General features: G+C 40.6%; 1 protein-coding gene across 3 annotated transcripts; it reads left to right on the top strand.

Annotated features, from left to right (window-relative positions):
- The first annotated feature begins 1,457 nt into the window (after positions 1-1,457).
- On the top strand, positions 1,458-19,517 carry srpk1a (SRSF protein kinase 1a). Of its 3 annotated transcripts, XM_080015381.1 has the most exons (17): positions 1,458-1,531; positions 2,538-2,592; positions 5,401-5,522; positions 5,980-6,088; positions 6,744-6,831; positions 10,269-10,356; positions 10,986-11,092; positions 11,453-11,618; positions 11,741-11,766; positions 11,917-12,151; positions 14,461-14,853; positions 14,950-15,050; positions 15,404-15,511; positions 15,995-16,064; positions 17,090-17,182; positions 17,730-17,822; positions 18,204-19,517. In XM_080015381.1, the coding sequence occupies exons 1-17, from the start codon at positions 1,519-1,521 to the stop codon at positions 18,386-18,388; spliced, it is 2,052 nt and encodes a 683-aa protein (XP_079871507.1). In that variant the 5' UTR covers positions 1,458-1,518; the 3' UTR covers positions 18,389-19,517. The 3 variants fall into 3 exon arrangements, with proteins under 3 accessions (XP_079871507.1, XP_079871508.1, XP_079871509.1); XM_080015382.1 differs by lacking the exon at positions 17,090-17,182; XM_080015383.1 differs by lacking the exon at positions 17,730-17,822.
- Positions 19,518-20,544: the final 1,027 nt, after the last annotated feature.

Raw genomic sequence — 20,544 nt, 5'->3', positions numbered from 1 at the left:
AGTTCCTCTCCGGAATCGAACCCAGACTCCCCGTTACATGTGGTCACCATGGCAAACACAAAGGGGACGGCATTTCGAATGAGTCGTCGCCGGAGGGCAAGGTATTGGCTCGATTGACCGTCGGGTCCTCGGTCACCGACCCGACACAGGCTCCTCCTGCCCGGTTACTCATTCGGACCAGACGGTCGAATCCGGGAAGAGTCCCGGTGGTTCCAAACGTTTTCCATTTCACAATTATCGAGCCCGCCGTGCTCCGGGGAACACTCAAAGCTTCAGAAACGGTTTCATGCCCTCGACCAGAGAGGTCCTTGGACTTCACGGCTTTGTTTTCGTCCTGACCTGTAGCGTGAATTGTGGGGCCTCGTACTCACGCGTGTGCGCGGGGTGTGCGCCTTTCCAAACTGTCCAGTCAATCCAGTTCTAGACACATCTCAAGGGTAATCGAAGCAGGGTGCACCCCGCCGCAACTTGGAATGTTACAGCAAAGGGTCGGAATACTTATGTCAATGAGGTTTCGGTTTTTGATTTTTATTACGTTTGCCCAAATTTCTAAAAACACGTTTTCACTTTATCATTGTTGGTTATCACTGAGTGTAGATTGATGGGCTGAAATGACAATTTTATCAATTTAAAACGACGTCTGAAACACAGAGTGTGCAAAAAGTGAAGGGTTCTGAATATTTTCTAAAGCCACTGTAAAAATAAATAAACAAATAAACAAACAAACAAACAAATAAATAAATAAATAAATAAATAAATAAATAAATAAATAAATAAATAAATATATATATATATATATATATATATATATATATATATATACGTATGTATAAAAAATGTAACGTAATATAGTGGAATATAAAATAAACAATGAGTACTACAATCCACAGAACTGTAATAAGATTTTTAAATGCAAACAACAAACATAAATACATACATCCGTCTACACATAAATAATGTATTGATTGTGGGTTTTTTTTAAACCATTTTACAACAGTGAATATTATTTCCGTCTGTTTGGTGTTGTGACGCACACATCTCCCCGGGGGGTGTGAAAGACAGGACAATAATCACAATAATCACAAACGATGCTGTATTTATGTATTTATGTGTTAACAAAAAAAAATATATATATATCTTAATGCAGATCTGTGGATTGCAATATTGATTTGTGGATGGAGAGATATACTCGTGTCCGTGTCTTTGCATGAACAGCATGTTCATGCGTGGGTTGTAGTATATATTCATATTCACCATTTGCATTTGTATTGATTCCATTATATATATATATATATATATATATATATATATATATATATATATATATATATATATATATATATATATATATATACATATTTATGAATTGTGACACGGAATTCCTTCCATAAATAACCACCGTGTTCTCTTCCGTCCGTGTTCAAATAAACCAGTAAGTGGGGAAGCGGTCCCGTGCGCATGCGTGGACTATTCGACCACCGCTAGTCTGGCTAACAGCTAGCAGCGAAGCCAGCCGACATGGAGAGGAAAGGTAATCTGTTTTCAAAGACGCGCGATTCGCACACGCCGATAGCACCTTCGCGACACAGGGACGCACATGTGGTGTTTCTTTCTTTGTTTTTTTTTTTCCCCCGGACGTTAGACAGCACGTATTTCCAGCGTGCGCGTTTCGGAGGCAGCGGCGGCGGCGGAATTGAGCCCCGTCTGTCACGTAAGCTAACGTTTAGCTCTTAACGTTAGCGTAAAGCAAACATGTCTGGATTAGACGGGGAGGGGGACACATCCACATCCACATCCACATCCACGCACTTGTGCGTCAATGAAACGCCGATAACGTCAACCCGCCCTCGCTCCTTTATGGCGGTGGGGCTCGCTGCGGTTATTTGGCCACGCGTTGTGCGTGTTAAGCCGTTGGAAAGGTTGGAATGGAAGGCAGGTTGAACCTAGGTTGAATTATCGAGATCCCTCTGTCCTGGCTGCTGCACCAGGACCCACAACGTAATGTTGATGGTTCAATATGGGACGATGCAGCGTAGAACCTCTTGCTCACAACCCTAACGATGACAATCCATAATACTAACTTGCTAAATTGATCGGGTTTTTTTTTTTTTTTTTTTTTTGATCGAGTGTGAATTGCTGATAGAGGTTATTCTTAATTTTTAGTTTTATAGTATATTGCCGTTATTGTCAATTTTCTAGTCAAATTCTTGGTTTGTTGCCAATTGTTTATATCCCTTATTACTTTATTCTTATTTCTTCTTTGTATTCTTATTATTGTTACTATATAAATGAATTGGAGTATATCCATAAGATACCACGTTACTAATCCCAGATGGGGAACTCCATGTAAATCTCTGTAATACAGAGCTATTCAAAACACTTTGCAATAGCAATTTGTTTTCTATGAAGTGGATTGCAGTTTGATCTGAAGCGACATTAGTATCTAAGTAATAGGTACTTGTGTCACTTGGGCAACACGTCTTTTGCCTTCTCTATTTCCCATAATGATGGAATTTCGGCTCTTTGTTTCCTGACAGTATTGGCACTCCAGGCAAGAAAGAAGAGGGCAAAGGCGAAGAAATCCAGCAAAAAGTGAGTGGCATTCTGTCCCGAAGGCTTCTCGGTTAATTTTTAGATAACACATCGAGAATGAAATGCAGTTGGAATAACTGGTTACTGCAGCCAGCCATCCAGGGGCCCCGGCCCCCCAAAAGTCACTGGACATGCCAGCCGCAGTGAGACACAGTCTGCCTGTCCATGCATGTGGGCAGTGTTGGCAGTTTGCAGCAGTCAGCTGTTTCGGTTCCAATTTTCAACACTAAAGGCAATTTTATAATATGAACCAATGCATCATCATCATTAACTTGTAGGTTTGTCTATTTTCTCAAATTTGCATGGGATACCAACAAGGATGCTAGTTGTATTCTCAAAATATATTTATATTCAAAGCATATAATTACTGTTGGAGCCACTTACATGCATATATTCAGAAATGTCCTTTTGGAATCCCCTCACACTGCATATAGTGTACTTTACTCTGATAGGATTATGGCTCTTAAGGCATTGATTTGCTGGGTTATACAGTTTAATTGAATATGCACCCCTGGATAGATCAGTTTTTCCTTTTCCTGTCTCAGGCATGTTATAAAAATTTGATCGTAAATATATTTTTAAGGCATATGTACACATTTTGTGAAATTCTATTATTTTATTCTCTACAAAAGACATTGTGTAAACCTTTGCTGTACTATAATCCTCTCAAGTTTAGTTCCATTACAATTTCATCCAAAAGAAAGACCTTTGCATGGTCATACTTCACACAAACTCTGCAAACAGAACTATCCAAAACCCTTGCAATTCATTCACTTTGATTGATGTAATGATAGAGATCACAATTTGGCTCCTATAGATAGAAGCATTTATTGACATTTTGTTTTTCCTCAAATCAACTGATGGAAACACATTTAATTTGCAATTTATTCATGCGTTAAAATTCCCTTTTAAATGACTGGTCCATTAGCTCAACTAATTGTGGTGGGGCAATTATGAAGGAATTGTGACAGCTCTACTTTTGAATTAACAAATTAATTACAACAGATGTATTGTCATAAAGAAGAAGAATAATCTCTATTTGTCACACGGCACACACATCACAACACATGCACTCATGCGGCAACGGCGACCAACACACACCCCTAATCGTTAAGGATGTGACATAATTCAGTTTGTCGATATCAGCCACGCCAGAGTCATTGATGTCCAATGGCGATTGTTTCGGTTTATTTCACGATCTACGATACCAATCATTTTGTCAGAAGCATCTCCCAGAGCATTGCGTAACACCCCGTGCTATATTTAAAACAAGAGAATGATGAAGCCTACATCAGCTCACCGAAGCATAACATTTCAATGGAAACAACTGTACGCTTACAGATGAATGACACTTTGCTTCTCTTTTCCTCAAGGCCTAAGGTCCACAATATGTCCGACTTTAGCTGCATGCATATCCAGGAAATTATTTTTTACAAAACAAAAGCAAATGAATTTAATTTATCCATGGGCAGCGTGGCACTTTGTATCTTCTTCAGACCTCTTTGATTGAAAGGGCAGTGGTTCTGTATCGGCAAGGTATCGGTCGGTCTTCGCTGTGTTAATGCAGTCATTTTCAGGAAAGATAACAGGTCTCTAAATGAGCTTTTTGTATTTTGGACCTCCTTGCATCTCAAAAGATTAAATAGGCACCATCAGAAACTGTCAGCTAACCAGCCAAATCCAACACAATGTAAGGATAATCTTTTATTATTATTATTTTTTAATCTTGGAAGTATAACTGGCTGCGACAATTAAATTACAACATTATTTTAGTTGTATTAATGCTTCTATGCTTCAGCAGACTTATACTAAGTATGATGATGAAAATTATTAGTTTTCTGAGAGCCCTCTCTCTCTCTCTCTCTCTCTCTCTCTGCGTGACACACACTTTAAAGATGCTTTGTAAAGTCAATATATTTTAAGACAAATATAACTGAAAGATTACACCCTATGAACAATGTAGTCATGCAAGTTGTGCACTTACCTTCTTGCTTAACCTGTATTAATGTCACACTTCCTGTGAATAACCTGTCACTCATGTAACAGACTGGGAGCGTTTGAATTCATAATTCATTCAAAAACCCCACCGGGGAGAAACAAAATGCAATGCTGTGTTGGTGCTTATGACAGCTATTCTTGAAAAGCGGGTTGGTTGATCTTATGAACTAAATTATTATTGTTTTCAATTTCATAAGTAACACTTTATTTATACAGCACTTTTTCACAAAGTGCTTGCCTCACAAACAGTGGAGTGGCAGAAAATACACCCATGTCACGAATGAATATAAGTTAATATGGTGCAAGAGGCTAAAGAACTACTAAATAAAAAATAAAGTTTTTACTGATGCTAGAATTACCCAATTACAAATGGATTCCACTATTGCTTCCGATTTCACTGAAAACTACTAAGAAGTTTACAGTCCCCTGTCAGCCATGTGTATCTTTTTGTGTCTTTCTCTCCAGAAGAAAACTATTGTATTTGATTTGAATAATTGTGCTGTACATTCACATTCTTGAGCCGTGTAATATTCGTATTAATACTTTATTACTTATTCTACTTTTTTATTTTTAATTTTTTTTTACTGTTGGACTACTTATTGTATGGTTATATTATGAATTGTATGTACATTCTCCTGCTCCTGTACTTTTTGCTTCTCCATTGAATTGCTGCAACACCTGAATTCCCCCTTTGGGGGATCAATGTGCTATGTGTACTTGAAATGTGCTATGTAAATAAATTTTTCTGTCTCTATGAAAACTGCTGTCGATGAGTCTGTGATTAATGACACCCATGTGCGTGTATCACAGACAGGCAGCTCATCCCAGGAGTCAGCCTCAACCCCAGCCCGAAGCCTCACCACAGGAGCCCGAGGAGGAGATCCTAGGCTCTGATGACGAGGAGCAGGAAGATCCCAACGACTATTGCAAGGGTAAAGCCACACACAGACTGCTGTGCAGAGTTTGGCAACCTTATATCAAAAGTTCTAATGGAATAATTGTGTCCAAACTACACAGCGGTTGGGGGGAGGAAGTGTGAAAGGACAACGGAGAGGTTATGAATTCTCTGAAATTTCTGACACAAGTTTGAAATTATGTACATTCCTGATGAGGAATGGCCTGAGGGGATACTTTACATGTTTACCCAGTGCAGTGGAAATTATATGCATGTATACAGTATCAATATTTACACTGTCCCCACCATTATTTTACATGTATAGTATATCCTGTTTTTTGTCATTTTGTTTGATACAATGCTCACAATTCACTCTTGACAAGCGGTGTGGCTGCACTTGCCAGATGACTACCAATAACACTCTAGCTCTAGTTTGAAACGCCAGGTACTTTACATACAGCTTTCCTAATTCTGTTTTATTATCCTATATTCAGGAGGTTATCATCACGTGAAAATAGGGGACCTTTTCAATGGGAAATACCACGTCATCCGAAAGCTGGGCTGGGGCCACTTCTCCACAGTATGGCTGGCATGGGACATCCAGTAAGATCACTCAATGCACTGCAATCAAGGGATCACTCAATGATTGGAGTCCACAAGTTAGATACACAAGTAGAGCTGCAAATTAAATTCATTCAGTCATTAATTAAATATCATTAATTCCATTATTTTCATTCAATTAATGGAATGACAATAAAATTACATAGAATAAGGGAAGGTGTGTGTGTGTGTGTGTGTGTGTGTGTGTGTGTGTGTGTGTGTGTGTGTGTGTGTGTGTGTGTGTGTGTGTGTGTGTGTGTGTGTGTGTGTGTGTGTGTGTGTGTGTGTGTGTGTGTGTGTATATATATATATATATATATATATATATATATATATATATATATATATATCTCATTATTATTATTGCAATGCTTATTACAATTTATCAGATCTGAAACATCTTGAAATTTGTATGCACAGCCTAACTTGTCATTTTATAATATTTAGACATTCCTATTTGAGACAATTTCTAAATGCCACACTGTTTTTTTGTTTTTTTTTACACATGAAAGAACCCATTATTTGATTCCTAAAATTGAATGGTATGATTTTCTTTTCTCGATCCATTTAATTGATGGGTCACTTCACTTCTGTACTGTTTACACTGACTGTTGTGTTTTACTACCTGTTTCTGAGGGTTACTCTTCTGTGGTTGCAGAGTGAAGCATTTTGTTGCAATGAAAGTGGTGAAGAGCGCAGAGCACTACACAGAAACTGCAGTGGATGAAATCAAACTGCTCCGATCTGTGAGTAGCTGAATGATTACACCAAAATACCTGAATTTACTTGTTGGAACAAAGAAGGAAAAGTCTTGAATATTGAACAGGGACGCGCCAAAAGCTTGCAAAGTTGCATGCACCTGTTCAGAGACAATAGCAAACAAGAGACAAATTAAGTTGTTTGACACAAACAAATGTGCAAATTGATTCAACTGACAAAGAACAACATGAACCTGAAAGAAAAACAAAGAGGATTAAAAAAAAAAAAAAAAAGTTTTTTTTTTTTCTATCCGTCCAAAACGTCGTCATCCACACTTGATTAACTAGTGGACTCGTTCTCTGATATTACGTTAGAACTAGACGTGGACACGGCTGTAATCGTTGGTTGAAAGCGCTCCAAAGCGTTTCTGCAATCCCATTTTCAATAACTACATCTGCAAATATCTTAATTACTCAAAATATAAGGTGACTAAGAATGGCAACCATTTATTCAGATTTTCAGGCTACCAAAAACTGATGCCTGGTTGCCAGCCTCACAACCACAGTTAGCTTTGAGCCCTGCTACTGACATGAGCTACAGTTTTCCGACTTCCCGTCGAACGCAGCACCACTTCCTGCTGTCTTTCGTCTCGACCCGATACAAACTTGGAGTACCTTCTTAAGTTTTGATTTTGGGTGTTTGGGTAGATTTAGTACACACACCAATGGAGTTTCAAGCGCAGCGCAGCATGCACCGTGTCCTATGTAAAAGCCCCTTCAATCATACACTGCACATAGTCACTGAGCACTTTATTAGGAACACTTGTGCACCTACTTATTCATGCAATTATGTAATTAGCCAATTATGTGGCAGCAGTGCAATGCATAAAATCATGCAGATACGGGTCAGCAGCTTTAGGTAATGTTCACATCAACCTTCAGAATTGGGGAAAAACGTGATCTCAGTGTTTTCCACCGTGGCATGATTGTTGGTGCCAGACAGGCGGGTTTGATTATTTTTGTAACTGCTGATCTCCTGGGATTTCCACACACAAGTCTCTTGAGTTTATGGTGCAGGGGGGGGGGGGGGGCAAAAAAAAAAAAAACATCCAGTGACCGGCAGTTCTGCGGATGGACTTGAAAGAGCCCAACAACATGAATCCATGGACCCAACCTGCCTTGTGTCAACAGTCCAGGCTGGTAGTGGTGATGTAATGGTGGGGGAATTTTTTGGCGCCACACTTTGGGCCCATTAATACCAGTCAATCATCGCTTGAATGCCACAGTGTACTTGAGTATTGTTGCTGACCATGTGCATCGACAATTAGCCATCTTCTAATGGCTAATTCCAGCATGATAATGCACCATGATGTCACAAAGCAAAAGTTGTCTCAAACTGGTTTCATGAACTTGACAATGAGTTTAATGTTCTTCAGTGGTCTTCCCATTCACCGTATCAGAGTCCAATAGAACACCTTTAGGATGTGATGGAACGGGCGATTCGTAGCATGAATGTGCAGCTGACAAATCTGCAGGAACTAGTGCATGCCCGTTCAAAATTGAGACTTTCTTAGACAATTTAATGGCAGAGTTTAACCAAAACAATGATTCAGTCTGTGTTCCACAATGGAAGATGGAATTGCCAGTTAAAGTCAAGATACACTGGAGAAAGACACTCATTGGCTACATTCACACTGGCTCGGCCCACACTCAGCCCAAATGCAATAATTATTTTTTATTAATTTATTTTTCGCTCCTATCAGGCTTGGGTGATTGTGCAAAATTCCAATTGCCAATATACAGTTTTATCGGGCGCATAGAACGAGCGTGCGAGCGAGCGGGGCTCAATTTGCGCACATTTTTTTTTGTCCAGATAATCGAAGGACATACAGACAGATGTCTTCCTTTCTTTGTGACTCGGTCGCAGAGCGCTGAAGCCCCCCCCCCCCCCTCCGGCTAGCTATTTATTGAAAGTTTATTAACGTTACACGTGCCGCATGTCCTTGGGTCCCCAGCAATACACCCATGAAGTGTGAAGTAGATCGGAGGAATGGTTGTCAAGATAATCAAAGGACAATCGACAGACAGATGTCTTAATTTACTCAGACATAGAGATTCCTTCCTTTATTGTTAGATTAGATAGTAGATAGAATAGTTTGATTGTGTGATGCAATCATGACAACATGGACCAGAATCTCAACGGAATGTTTCCAACATCTTGTGGAATTCATGCCAAGAAAAATTGAGGCTGTTTTGAGAGCAAAGGGAGGCCCCACCCAGTATCAGTATATTGTTCCTAATAAAGTGCTCAGTGAGTGTATACCAAATTGGATGATGACGTCACAAAGTGCTCTGCTCCGCTACGTCCGGTGCCTCCGCTATAGGGCTGAATGATATGGGAAATAGTAAAAAAAAAAAAAAATTTTTAAAGACCAATATTGCGATTTAGTATGCAATTTTTGCAAAATAAATAAATACAATTTTTTTTTTCAAGTTCCTTATCTTCTGTATTATTCATTAAACACGAGCAATAAATCATTCTCTAGTATGACTTCATTCTATGATTCAGTCAACATATAAACTGCTCTTTCCCGTAGACCGGGCCCACGTGCTATGATCAAATGAGATTAATTGATGCATGAATTGATATTAATAACATCTTTATTTTACTATTGAATTGTAAAAAGGAAAACCTTCAATCACAGTAGAATATAAACCGATTGATTTAACTCCAAACCTTGTAATTGTTTGAAAAAAATATGCAGTGATTCAGCAGAAAGTTTTATTTATATATATATATATATATATATATATATATATTATAAAAATGTTGTGCGCATACTTCATGCTGAACCCATAAATATTTAATGTGTACTTTGCAAGCCACTTGGGAAAAATATCAGTCAAAGCCATTCATTTTACAGTTTATTCATTTTTCTCCTTAATCCATCTGTGATTTCTGCTACGTTCCATTGGAAGTCAGGAGTTGGTCATTTTGAGTTGGTAGTCTCCGCTTCTGAGCTTTTGCCTCTGTTTGGGAAAACGTGGACGCAGCAAAAGTGTGTTTGTTTGGCAAACTTGTGAATTCTGCAGGTATCTGCACAGGAAACCACAGAGTAGTTGGGATCAAAGTTGGAAAGGGAACTTGGTTAACTGTGACTGATCTGTGCCACCATGTCGACTGCATGTCGAATGCAGCATTCCCAATGACACATACCCACACTAATGTTGACTAATTGAATGTGAATATGTGGTTTTGAGTTTAAAAAAAAAAAAAAACAACCCAAAAAGATCTGCTTGTCTGGAATTAGGTTCCAACTCAGATTTTAATCAATGGGGAAAATAAATCCTAGGTTTATTTAAATTTTCCAGCATTCTATTCCACCTTACTGCATTTTCCAGGTATAAGGAATGGGACTCTGGTGGCACAATGTGTTCTAATTCTAATTAGAGTTCTAATTTTAATATTCCTTTTTTTGTTTTAGGTAAGAAACTCGGACCCTGACGATCCCAACAGGGAGATGGTGGTCCAGCTGCTAGACGACTTCAAGATTTCTGGCGTCAACGGAACTCGTATCTTTCGCACCCCAGTAGCTTGAACGTTTCCCAGCTTCTGGGACTATCTGGCTTTATCCATTGTTCTCTCAGCCGTGGAAGGGCTGGAGCCCGTTAATCCTTTGAAAAGTGCTTCGTCAGGCAGAGGATTACTCTTCCCAGTGGTGTCAAATTTAGCTGGAAGGCAATGTGGCAGCGACATTGTAAACAACAGGTGACTTCCCCACCAAACAGACCCCCAGCTATCAGTTAACCTGCGAGTGTCTGCCTGAGTGCTTGTTGCTCAGGGACATCGATCCCCCCCCCCCCAAACACCAAAACAGGGCTGTAAAATGACACTTCCAGGAACACCAAAAGGAAGCACTTTTACTATGAATTTTAATCGTAGGGGACGTCTTCAACGCATCAGAAAAATTTGTGTGGCCTAGTTTGTACGCCTCGTGAGGAAATGGTTCTCTATTGGGCTGTTAAAGAAATCTTCTGTGGCTCAGCAGTGGAATTTTCACTTAGAATATTCCATCATGACACTCCTTTTTGTTGGGGTGTGCCTTAAGTGAAACCTAGACCCATTTTTAAGGAACTACTCTTGCAGCAGGTTGACACCAAGACTTGATTTAAGTTAGCCCCTTGACTGCCGGGTCTGCCAGATGTGTGCATGGTGTTTGAGGTGCTGGGACATCACCTCCTCAAGTGGATCATAAAGTCCAACTACCAAGGCCTGCCGCTGCCCTGCGTCAAGAGCATCATACGACAGGTGACGCCTACAGCTTAACTAAGAGGTTTTGTTGTACTTACGCATTTTCTGAACTTGCCAAAATGGGATAAATCTGACCTACATAAAGTGAGAACGCGTTAATAACAATTCTTTATACTTTAAAGTGTCACCCTTTAGTACATAGGATCATTTTGCTGAAAGGCTCCGACAAACAAAAACATGCATTAGGGAATGGATTATTACAAAATGCTATAACATAATATAGGTCAAATTTATTACATTTTGGCAAAATTTTATAAAATGCAATATTACTACTTAATGTATAACAATTACATACCCGCATTTTAAAATGAACCCGCATCCCCTTTAATTAGTTTTCTGTCTGCGTGTATGTTAAAGGTTCTCCAAGGTCTCGATTACCTGCACACCAAGTGTCAGATAATCCATACTGACATTAAGCCTGAAAACATCCTGATGAGTGTTGACGAGCCCTACATCAGACGGCTGGCAGCAGAGGCCACAGAGTGGCAGAGAGCGGGAGCGCCACCTCCCTCTGGGTCCGCCGGTATGTGACATGCATACTTGGCAGTATTTATCCACGCATTGTACTCATTTTAGCAACAACTTAGTAAATTACTTTTCATCGAGTAATCATTTGTAACTAATCTGGGAACATTTTTATTTCAGTAAGCACAGCGCCGGCGCCAAAACAAGTAAGTCACCCTTTCTTCAAAGTTCTATCACGTTGCCGTGGCAATCACCCCCTCCCCAAGTTAGTACGAAGAAAGCCCCTGTAAAGCTGTCGTTGCACAACACCGCACATCCCAGTGTCTTCATCTCCGCTGTTTTCTCCTCCTGCTAAGACGCTGAAAATGTCCAAGAACAAAAAAAAGAAGCTAAAGAAGAAGCAGAAACGGCAGGCGGAGTTGCTCGAGAAGTGCATCATGGACCTGGAGGAGATGGAGAAGGCGCCAGAGACACGAGAGGAAGAGGAGGAGGAGGAAGACGACGATGAGGACCCACAGTCTCCTAAAGCGCGAGCCTGCGCTCCTCTCAGACAGGTGTCTCTTCAGCACGTAGCCAACAAGGAAGCAGCAGGTTGGTTGCAGCCTAAATTAAAACAGCTTCACTGTTTTTTTGGGGTTTTTTTGTGATGCTAAATATTGACCCACCAAAAGTTTACTTTATTTTTTATAGTTTACTTGCTTCATCTATATTTATTAGAATCTAGTGCGGGGCAAAATCATATATCACAATATTTTTGGACAAGTGCCTAGATCAATAATTTGACTATATTTTGGGTATGATTATTGCGTCCATAAGACATGAAACTTCATTAGCTCTCATAAGCTATTTACTAGGGCTGTGAATTGGTTCAAGAAAGTGAACTAATTAATAGCACAATTTGTTGTGACTTATCACTATTTAGACTGATGCCTATCATTTAAAAATGGAAGAAACAAATTCATCACTTAATCACCAAATTAAAGTAGAATCGATAAAAAGCATCTTTGAAATAATTGGATAGTATTATTTAATGGTACCTTTTATTTTTATTTTTTATTGAAAACAGAATTGCCCTGAACTACAGAGCGTCCTTATACAAGGCTCCAGGGGGCGACTTAACATTTTCATTGGTCGCACCGGTGCACCTGGGGGAAAAACAAACAAACCAAAAAAAAAACCCAATAGGTATAAAACTATTTCTTTATTTTTTATAAAAAAAAATTCTGCACACCAACTGGGTGTGCAGACATTTGCCTTTGAACAAATATTATAAACATAGTCTATTTTCTGCAGATTCTTTTTTCAGCATATTTCAGCATATTTTATGTACATCTTGCGGCTGCGTGTGTGCGTGCACACCTCTAATCCTCCTACATTCCCTGCATGAAACGTGGCCGGCAGAGCAGCCTTCCCCCCCCCGCAGTGTTTCAGTGCCAGGCAGCAGGAAACCAAAGCAGTGAGGAGTCAGAAATGATAATACAATTTAACACTGCTTATAATGTAGCCAAAGAAGAGCTAAGCGAAAATTCCGCTCTGGTTGATCGTAGTGCACAAGCTCCACTCGGGATGAAAAGTTTCTCTCTTTTTTGAGACTTGGTTCTTGACGAGCCACTCAGTAAAACAAGTTGTTAGATGTGATTCAGGTGGTTTAATGCACGGTGAGGGAAGGAGGACTTCCAGTGAACGAGAGCAAGAAGAGTCGGCCATTTATTGTTATTATTCATTTTTTTTGCAATGATTGCAATTTATTTTGGAATATTGGCAAGTACCATATAAATATAAAAGAAAGGTATATTTGCACGTGACTGCAAAAGTGAAAGACTTTCATTTTAAGTTTGAACTGGACATGTCAATTATATATTGTCCTACTAAAACTGAAAGAGTTAGAGGGTGCATTATACTGGGTTAATATTCTATTTTATTGGAACTCAGTGACCATTTCCTGTTCTATTTTATTTTATTTGGTTTCAGTGACGTTCCATGTTCTACTATTGTTCCAGAGTCGATAATAAACAATAATAAACAAAAAGTGTCAAAATCAGCAATCTCACCATTATGTTAACTGAAAATTGCAGTATTTTCAAGAGTACTCTTATCGGTACTCTGTATCGGCAAGTACACAGAAGTGAGTACTAGCAATGACACTGCCTGTGCTAGGTTCACTGGAGTGATCCCCGACACTTTGATTCGACGTGCGTTATTTGAGTTTGATGTATTTATCTGAGTTTGTCAAGCACTTTAAACACTAACACCTTTTAAGTTATTTTTGAGATTTAACAATTGAGATTATCACAATTTCTTTATAATAAAGAAAAACATTTATCTGCGCCTTTTATTCCTGTTTACAATCATTTACATAATGTGTGAAGAAATGACCAACGTGTATGAGAAACCGACAAAGAAGGAAATACTTAATGTATTATTGCGGCACCAAAAGGTGAAGTGAAAAATTTTGGGTGCCTCTAAATGATGTGCTGGTGCACATAACTATTATTTGTATTAGCTTGAACAGTCTACCTTGAGAAAATTGCATTTCCTTACTCTAATGCAGACAACATTTAACTATATTATTATTATCACCAAATTCCCAGACATTATCCAGTCTTGTATCACAATATCTGTATTATACCGATGTATCGCACAGTCCTATTACGTTCTGCCATTGTTTTCAATCTACTTTGGCAATCTACTTTTTTAACTTCTAAATGAATGCATTATTGCGGCCGTGCTGCCTACTTGTCTCTATGTTGTGACCGACCAGTGCCTTGCAACCGTTACTTTGAAAACCATTGGACTGATTGACCTTCGCATTCTTATGGTAACCCTGCTATGGTGCTGAGTTCTCAGATATGCGACTGAACTGTTATTTCACCCTCTTAATCCTTTCCTAATATTCTCAGAGTGCAGCGTGAATGCAGATGCGATGGGCTTTGGACCCGTGGCGCTGCCGGAAATTAACTGTAACGGCGTCTTCTACGCCGCGGATGAGAACGAGAGAGAGGCGGGGTGGAGGGACGAAGACCAACACAACGGCAACAACACGGAGGAGCGCTCCGCCCGGGAAGGGGAAGAGACGGCGGCGTCCCTGCACCCCGTCTGTAACGGCGTGGACTCTGCTGCCGAGCTCGAGGAGCCGGACACTCTCCGTAAAGGCAGAGGAGCCTACAGCGGTGAGCTGGCCGAGAGGGCGCCCCCCGGCGAGCCGGAGGAGGCGGAGCTGGAGGAGAGCAGGAGGCAGGAGGCAGAGGAGAGGCCCGACTGTCAGTACAGGACGCAGGAGAGCCTGAGAAATGGTCAGTGGCCATGTGTGGGGAGGTTGTGTGTATTTTTAATGATAGAGAAGTGGAGAGTTTAGCGTGTTGTGGTCTCTACCTGCTCCTGTGCTGTAGGTAAGCTCGCGGCGGGAGCTCTGCTCATCAACCCCTTGGAGCCACTCAACGCAGACAAGATCAAGGTCAAGATCGCAGACCTGGGAAACGCCTGCTGGGTGGTGAGTTGCCTGCTAATGACCTGAGGGATTTCCCAATTAAAGCTGAAACTTTCCACTTGGTTACTCCCTTTTCTCTGCTTAAATAAAACTGACCGATAGAGAAATTTCCTATGCATTCATCACTATTCATGCATCGTAAATTTATACTGTTTTTATGGTCGAGACACCTGCAACTCTTGGCAGAGTGTGAAGACTTTTTGTTGGAGCTTCTTTTTCTTTAAGATGGCAGTAGAACGGCACAGCTTGGGTTCCCTGGCACAGTATGCAGGTTGCTTTGTCCCACGGATTTGGGACAAATCTTTTTGGGGTTTTGGGTTTTTATCACCTCTCCCTCCCTATTTCCCCCTTGACAGCACAAGCACTTTACAGAAGACATCCAGACGCGCCAGTACCGTTCTTTAGAGGTGCTCATTGGCTCTGGATACAGCACGCCAGCTGATATATGGAGCACAGCCTGCATGGTGAGATGTTATTAGCAGTCTTTAATCTTTTAATAATAATAATAAATAATAATAATTTATTAAGAAGTAAAAAAATATATAGTCAATAGTCTTTAAATAAATAAAAGAATCCCGCATTCGATACTTAATTTATTCTTAGGTGGCACTTTTTGATAAACAGTCATTACATATGCTGCTTCTTTCCTGGCAAAAATGCACTGAAAGAAGTGAAAGACAGCCGCGCCAAACCGGGAAAGCTACTTGTGTTGATATGGATGAACATTAAGAAAACAGAACGGCTCCCTTCCAATGGAATTCTGGGACTTCTGAGATTCACCCAAGGTGTAGACTATCAAATGGATTTCCACTTTAAAGTACTTTGCGTTGGTTTTAGTGTATTTTCTTCTGAAGAGTTTTCTTTTTCAGTCTTGGATATTGTTTTGCAACCACTGCAGTCCTTATCTGGGGAGTTTATTCTAACTTTTTAATGTGCTTCCTCCCCAGGCCTTCGAGCTGGCCACAGGAGACTACTTATTCGAACCACATTCTGGGGAAGATTATTCCAGGGACGAAGGTAGCTTTGCACTACATTCACTCCACATTCTGGCTAATTGTTATTGCGCACTGTTTTTTCTATTGTGCTGGTAGGTATTAGCTGGTATGAGCTGCTATGCCTACTGTGTAATGCACCATGAATATGATTCCCTGTAAAGTCAGCTCTTCCCTTATTACTCATTTTATGTCACTATTCCATCATTTGGTATTCATTCAGCATTTTGCAGTGGGCATATAATTCCGCGGGTTGAATTACACATACTTTTCAAACTTGGACAAAAATGTACATGTGACGATGCTTCCTTTAAATTGCGATTTTTAATACACACACACACACACACACACACACACACACACACACACACACACACACATATATATACTGTATCTAATAACAGACAAATTCCAACCATGTAATGATGAGTACCAGGGTTCCTGTGTCCATTTCCCCTCCAACACTTGGAGCCGTCGCTGTCTGGAAGTTGCCCGCTCCTCTCTCTCCCTTTTCCACGCTTCCCTCTCTCTCCTCTCCTTCCTTACTTTACCTCACCCCCTCCAGCTGTTCTCCTCCGCTCGGCTTCGCTCACGCTAACTGTTTTTGCTTGAAGTGTCTGAGACGCGGCTTTCAGTTGACTGGCTCCTGGCATCGCTGTGAACTCATCTCTCGACTCCATCTTCATTTATTTTCTTTTTTCTTTTTAAACCATCTGATATCCTCATCCCACTGTCTTGTCATAAAAAAAGTGTGTGTGTGTGTGTGCGTGTCATCAAGCGACTGTAGCAACTTTTGTTCCATCCGTCCCATACATTGTCTTCTCATCATACCTGGCTGTCATTATCTGTCTCATTACATCATTTCATCGTGCCTTCTTGTGCTCCCTTTCTCCCATCTTCTGTTTCATCTTTCCGCCATTGTCCTCCATTTTTATTATCCCCGCCCCCCCCCCCCCCCCTCTCCGTACTACCGTTTCTCTCCCTTCCCTCTCCACTTTTCTCTTCCTATCTCCTCTGTGTCTTCCTCCTCCGACGACGCCTCATCTCCAGATCACCTTGCTCTCATAATTGAGTTGCTGGGTAAAGTCCCGCGCCACTATGCTCTGAGTGGGAAATTCTCACAGGAATACTTCACCAAGAGAGGTACGCCACCCTGTGTCCGTGGCCTGCCCTGGGAGCGGTGGTTGAGCGAAGGGAGCCAGAGAGGGGAAGGCTCCCCCGACAGCACTTTAAGACCCTCTGTGCTGGGGGGGAAACACACACGATAAAAATAAAATTGGAGCTTTCTTCCCCCCCCTTTCTTTCCCCTGTAAACTTTGACGTAAACTTGATTCATTCCTCCAGCCGTTGTCAGGCAGATGTACTCGACTATACAACGTAATAATGGGATTATTGAGCTGTCGAATTCCATCGAATATGAGCGCGGGGATGCCAGGTTTATTTATTTTTTTTAATATCCATATTTTTCGAGTGGGTTTCTGTCTTCTACGTATACTCACGTACGTACTGTCGGTCTGACCGCTCTCCTCCTCTGCTACCCACCCGCACACCCAGAGCGGGCCGGTCCCTGGGGCTCCACCTGATAAAACTGTTGTTTGTGTGTGTGTGTGTGTGTGTGTGTGTGTGTGTGTGTGTGTCCCCTCCCCCCTTCTCCCCTCTGTGTGACTGTCCTGTTGGTGGTCCTGTGTAGACCATATAGCATTGATCATTGAGCTGCTGGGGATGGTCCCACGCAAACTCATTATGGCGGGAAAATATTCCAAGGACTTTTTCACCAAGAAAGGTAAAGTGTCAGCAATCTTTAGTTGTTGTTGTTGTTGTTGTTATTATTTAATAATATAAAGGAAAAACATAATATCTTTAATAATCTGTCCCCCTGTGCAATGAATTAATCTGCATTTTTATTTTTTTTTGAATGTACAACATGGACATAGTTTGCTATTTGTGATACAGGGAGGAAAATTCCATCTCACACGTCCTCTTATTATACTTGGGCCTAGCTGATATGGATATTGTATGTTTGAAGTGCCCAGGTTATGGTTTCGTGGATGCAGTAGGTTCCTAGCTTCCTCCTGCTCAGCATAACGCACACTGCAAATTCCGTCCCCCCCCCCCGCTGTTTCGATGCGCCCGACCGGCGTAAAGCTCTGTTTGATCCCCTCAGGCGACCTGAAGCACATCACCAAGCTGAAGCCGTGGGGACTCCTCGAGGTGCTGGTTGACAAGTACGAGTGGCCCCGCGAAGAAGCAGAGTGCTTCACCGACTTCCTGCTTCCCATGCTGGATCTCGTCCCTGAGAAGAGAGCCACAGGGGCCGAGTGCCTGCGCCACCCTTGGCTCGCCCTCTAGTGGCACCTTCCAGCCACTGCACCTCCCTTCTCTCTCTTCAGAGACTGCAACAGATCACTTTTCAGTTTGGGCATATCTGACGAATATTTATTTCTCTTTTTTTGTTTTTTTTTGTTGTTTAATTTTTTTTTTTTTTTTTTTCTTTTGTCTTCTTACCCTGTTCTTATAATTGAGATATGGCTTGTATGTATGTAAGTATGTATGTTTGTATGTTGGTTTGCTTTGTTTTTGTTGGTTCATCTTCCTTTGTGCCGATGACGTTGGGAGTTCAGTGAGTTACTTTACTACTTTGTAGTCCTGTTGACTCAAGCTGCTGTGCTGCGTTTCCCCACCCAATCCTACAAACCTGTTTTTGTAATGCTAGTGACTCATCCTTGTTTGGTTTCACTCCTGCACTAAAACCTAAACCTCTCAAGGATACGTAGCCCTTATGCTTGTCCCTGTAGAAAGGACTCAATATACATTTCTCTCTTACACTTTCATTATTGTTGTTTTCCTGTTTTATGAATTGTTTTACCTTATATTCTGTAACACATTTCTTTTGTATTTGTCGAGTAGTATACAAAGTTGCACATTGGGCCGACAGTTTTACATTTGCTGTAATGATATACAGAGAATAAAAAACAAAAACCACTTTGTTTTTACTTAATCAGGACACTCAGAACTGTCTGCTCTAGGTCATGTAGGTTTAGGAAAATCTGATATTTTGTGTGATAAATTGTAAGGAAATCTTTCATTCTCATGGGAGGCTGGTATTCTCATACACTAACAGGTCAGGAATATATTGTCTGGGAAGGTTTCAATAAGATGGCATGTTAAGAAGCCCAATATAAAGGAAAGAAAGTGAAAAAAGACTGTCTGTACATACCTGTACCAAAGAGATTGCCTTGTTATGTATATTACAGCTGTGTACAGTTTTTAACAGATTACTATGTCTTAGCTAAAACAATTTAGCTGGGTAGTATTGTTTTAATAAAGCATTTGGAAGATGTGTGCAAACTCATTTGTACGTAAAGCTGTCGATTATGTATATTTTCCATATGAATGGTCCAATATGCTGTAGTGGTGTTCAAAATTGATTATCGATTAATCTAGGGCCTAGTTTCTATTGTCACAACTGAAAGCATAACACCGTATGTGAGATGTCTGAACTTGGTGCAACAAAGCATACAATAAAACAGATGATTATGCTGCATGCGTTCTTTGCATGTTGAGCTCGTTTCTGTTCTGTGTTAAGTTGATTATTGTTGGGGAGTCCCCAACGCGTGGTCGGTGGGGTAAACTGTGTCGCTACAGGAAACAAACAGAACATATAAATGGAGTTTATTCTGCAGAATAAAGAGAGATGCACAGATGCACTTTAAGAGCAGTGAATGGCTGTGCACTCTGGCCTGGCCTCCACTGGATGGGCCTTTATACTGAGATGTTGCGTGTCATTAGTTTAAGTGTCATTCACAAGCCTCCCGATCCCATCACCTGGTGTGTTCCTCATACAATGATTAACCGTCAAAGTTCGGTCACAGTTCCGATCTTACTGTGTTAATATAGGCCACAATATGCTTTGTTAAGCCCCCTTGGAGCTAGTCTTTACACAAGGTCGAGTAAAGAAGGGTTATGAGCTGGTCTTCACAGTATGGAAAACTGAAATGATCTTACAAGAATGTATTTCATGTGAGCCATTTAAAAACAAGGCAATGTGTTTTAAAGGCTGCGCAAAAAGGCTGTTCTCTTATATAAGACATAAGCATTAACCATCTGCATTTTCTCTCACGTTATGCATGGAGTACATTGAGGAAACCATTCAAAATTGCAAAAGAAAATTCTTGGAAAATCCGTTACAAATCCGGACAAATTTCTTGGTACCCTTACAGCTCATTGAAACAATGCTTCATTCCTCATGAAAAGTGATGAAATTTAAAGCAATTGTCTCATGTATACCTGCATGCCTTTGGTATGTCATAGAGTAAAGCAAAGAAACTGAAAAGAGATAAATTATTGCTAAAGAGATGAATTATATCCTAAAGTGGCCTGGACAGATTTGTTGGTACCACTTAGAAAAGATTATAAATAATTGGATTATAGTCATTTTTCCAACTAACTGTTTTCTTTGATTGGTATCGCACGTCTTCAATCTTATAATCAGTCATTCAGCCTAT

Source organism: Zeus faber (genome assembly GCF_960531495.2).
Source record: "Zeus faber genome assembly, chromosome: 15".
NCBI lineage: Eukaryota > Metazoa > Chordata > Actinopteri > Zeiformes > Zeidae > Zeus > Zeus faber.
The sequence above is the reverse complement of the archived record's forward strand: the minus strand, read 5'-3'. Positions and strand labels throughout refer to the sequence as shown.

Coding starts and splice junctions, on each gene's coding strand:
- srpk1a (XM_080015381.1), top strand. Junction 2,593..5,400: donor GCGAAGAAATCCAGCAAAAA/GTGAGTGGCATT, acceptor CGTGTATCACAG/ACAGGCAGCTCATCCCAGGA. Junction 5,523..5,979: donor TCCCAACGACTATTGCAAGG/GTAAAGCCACAC, acceptor TCCTATATTCAG/GAGGTTATCATCACGTGAAA.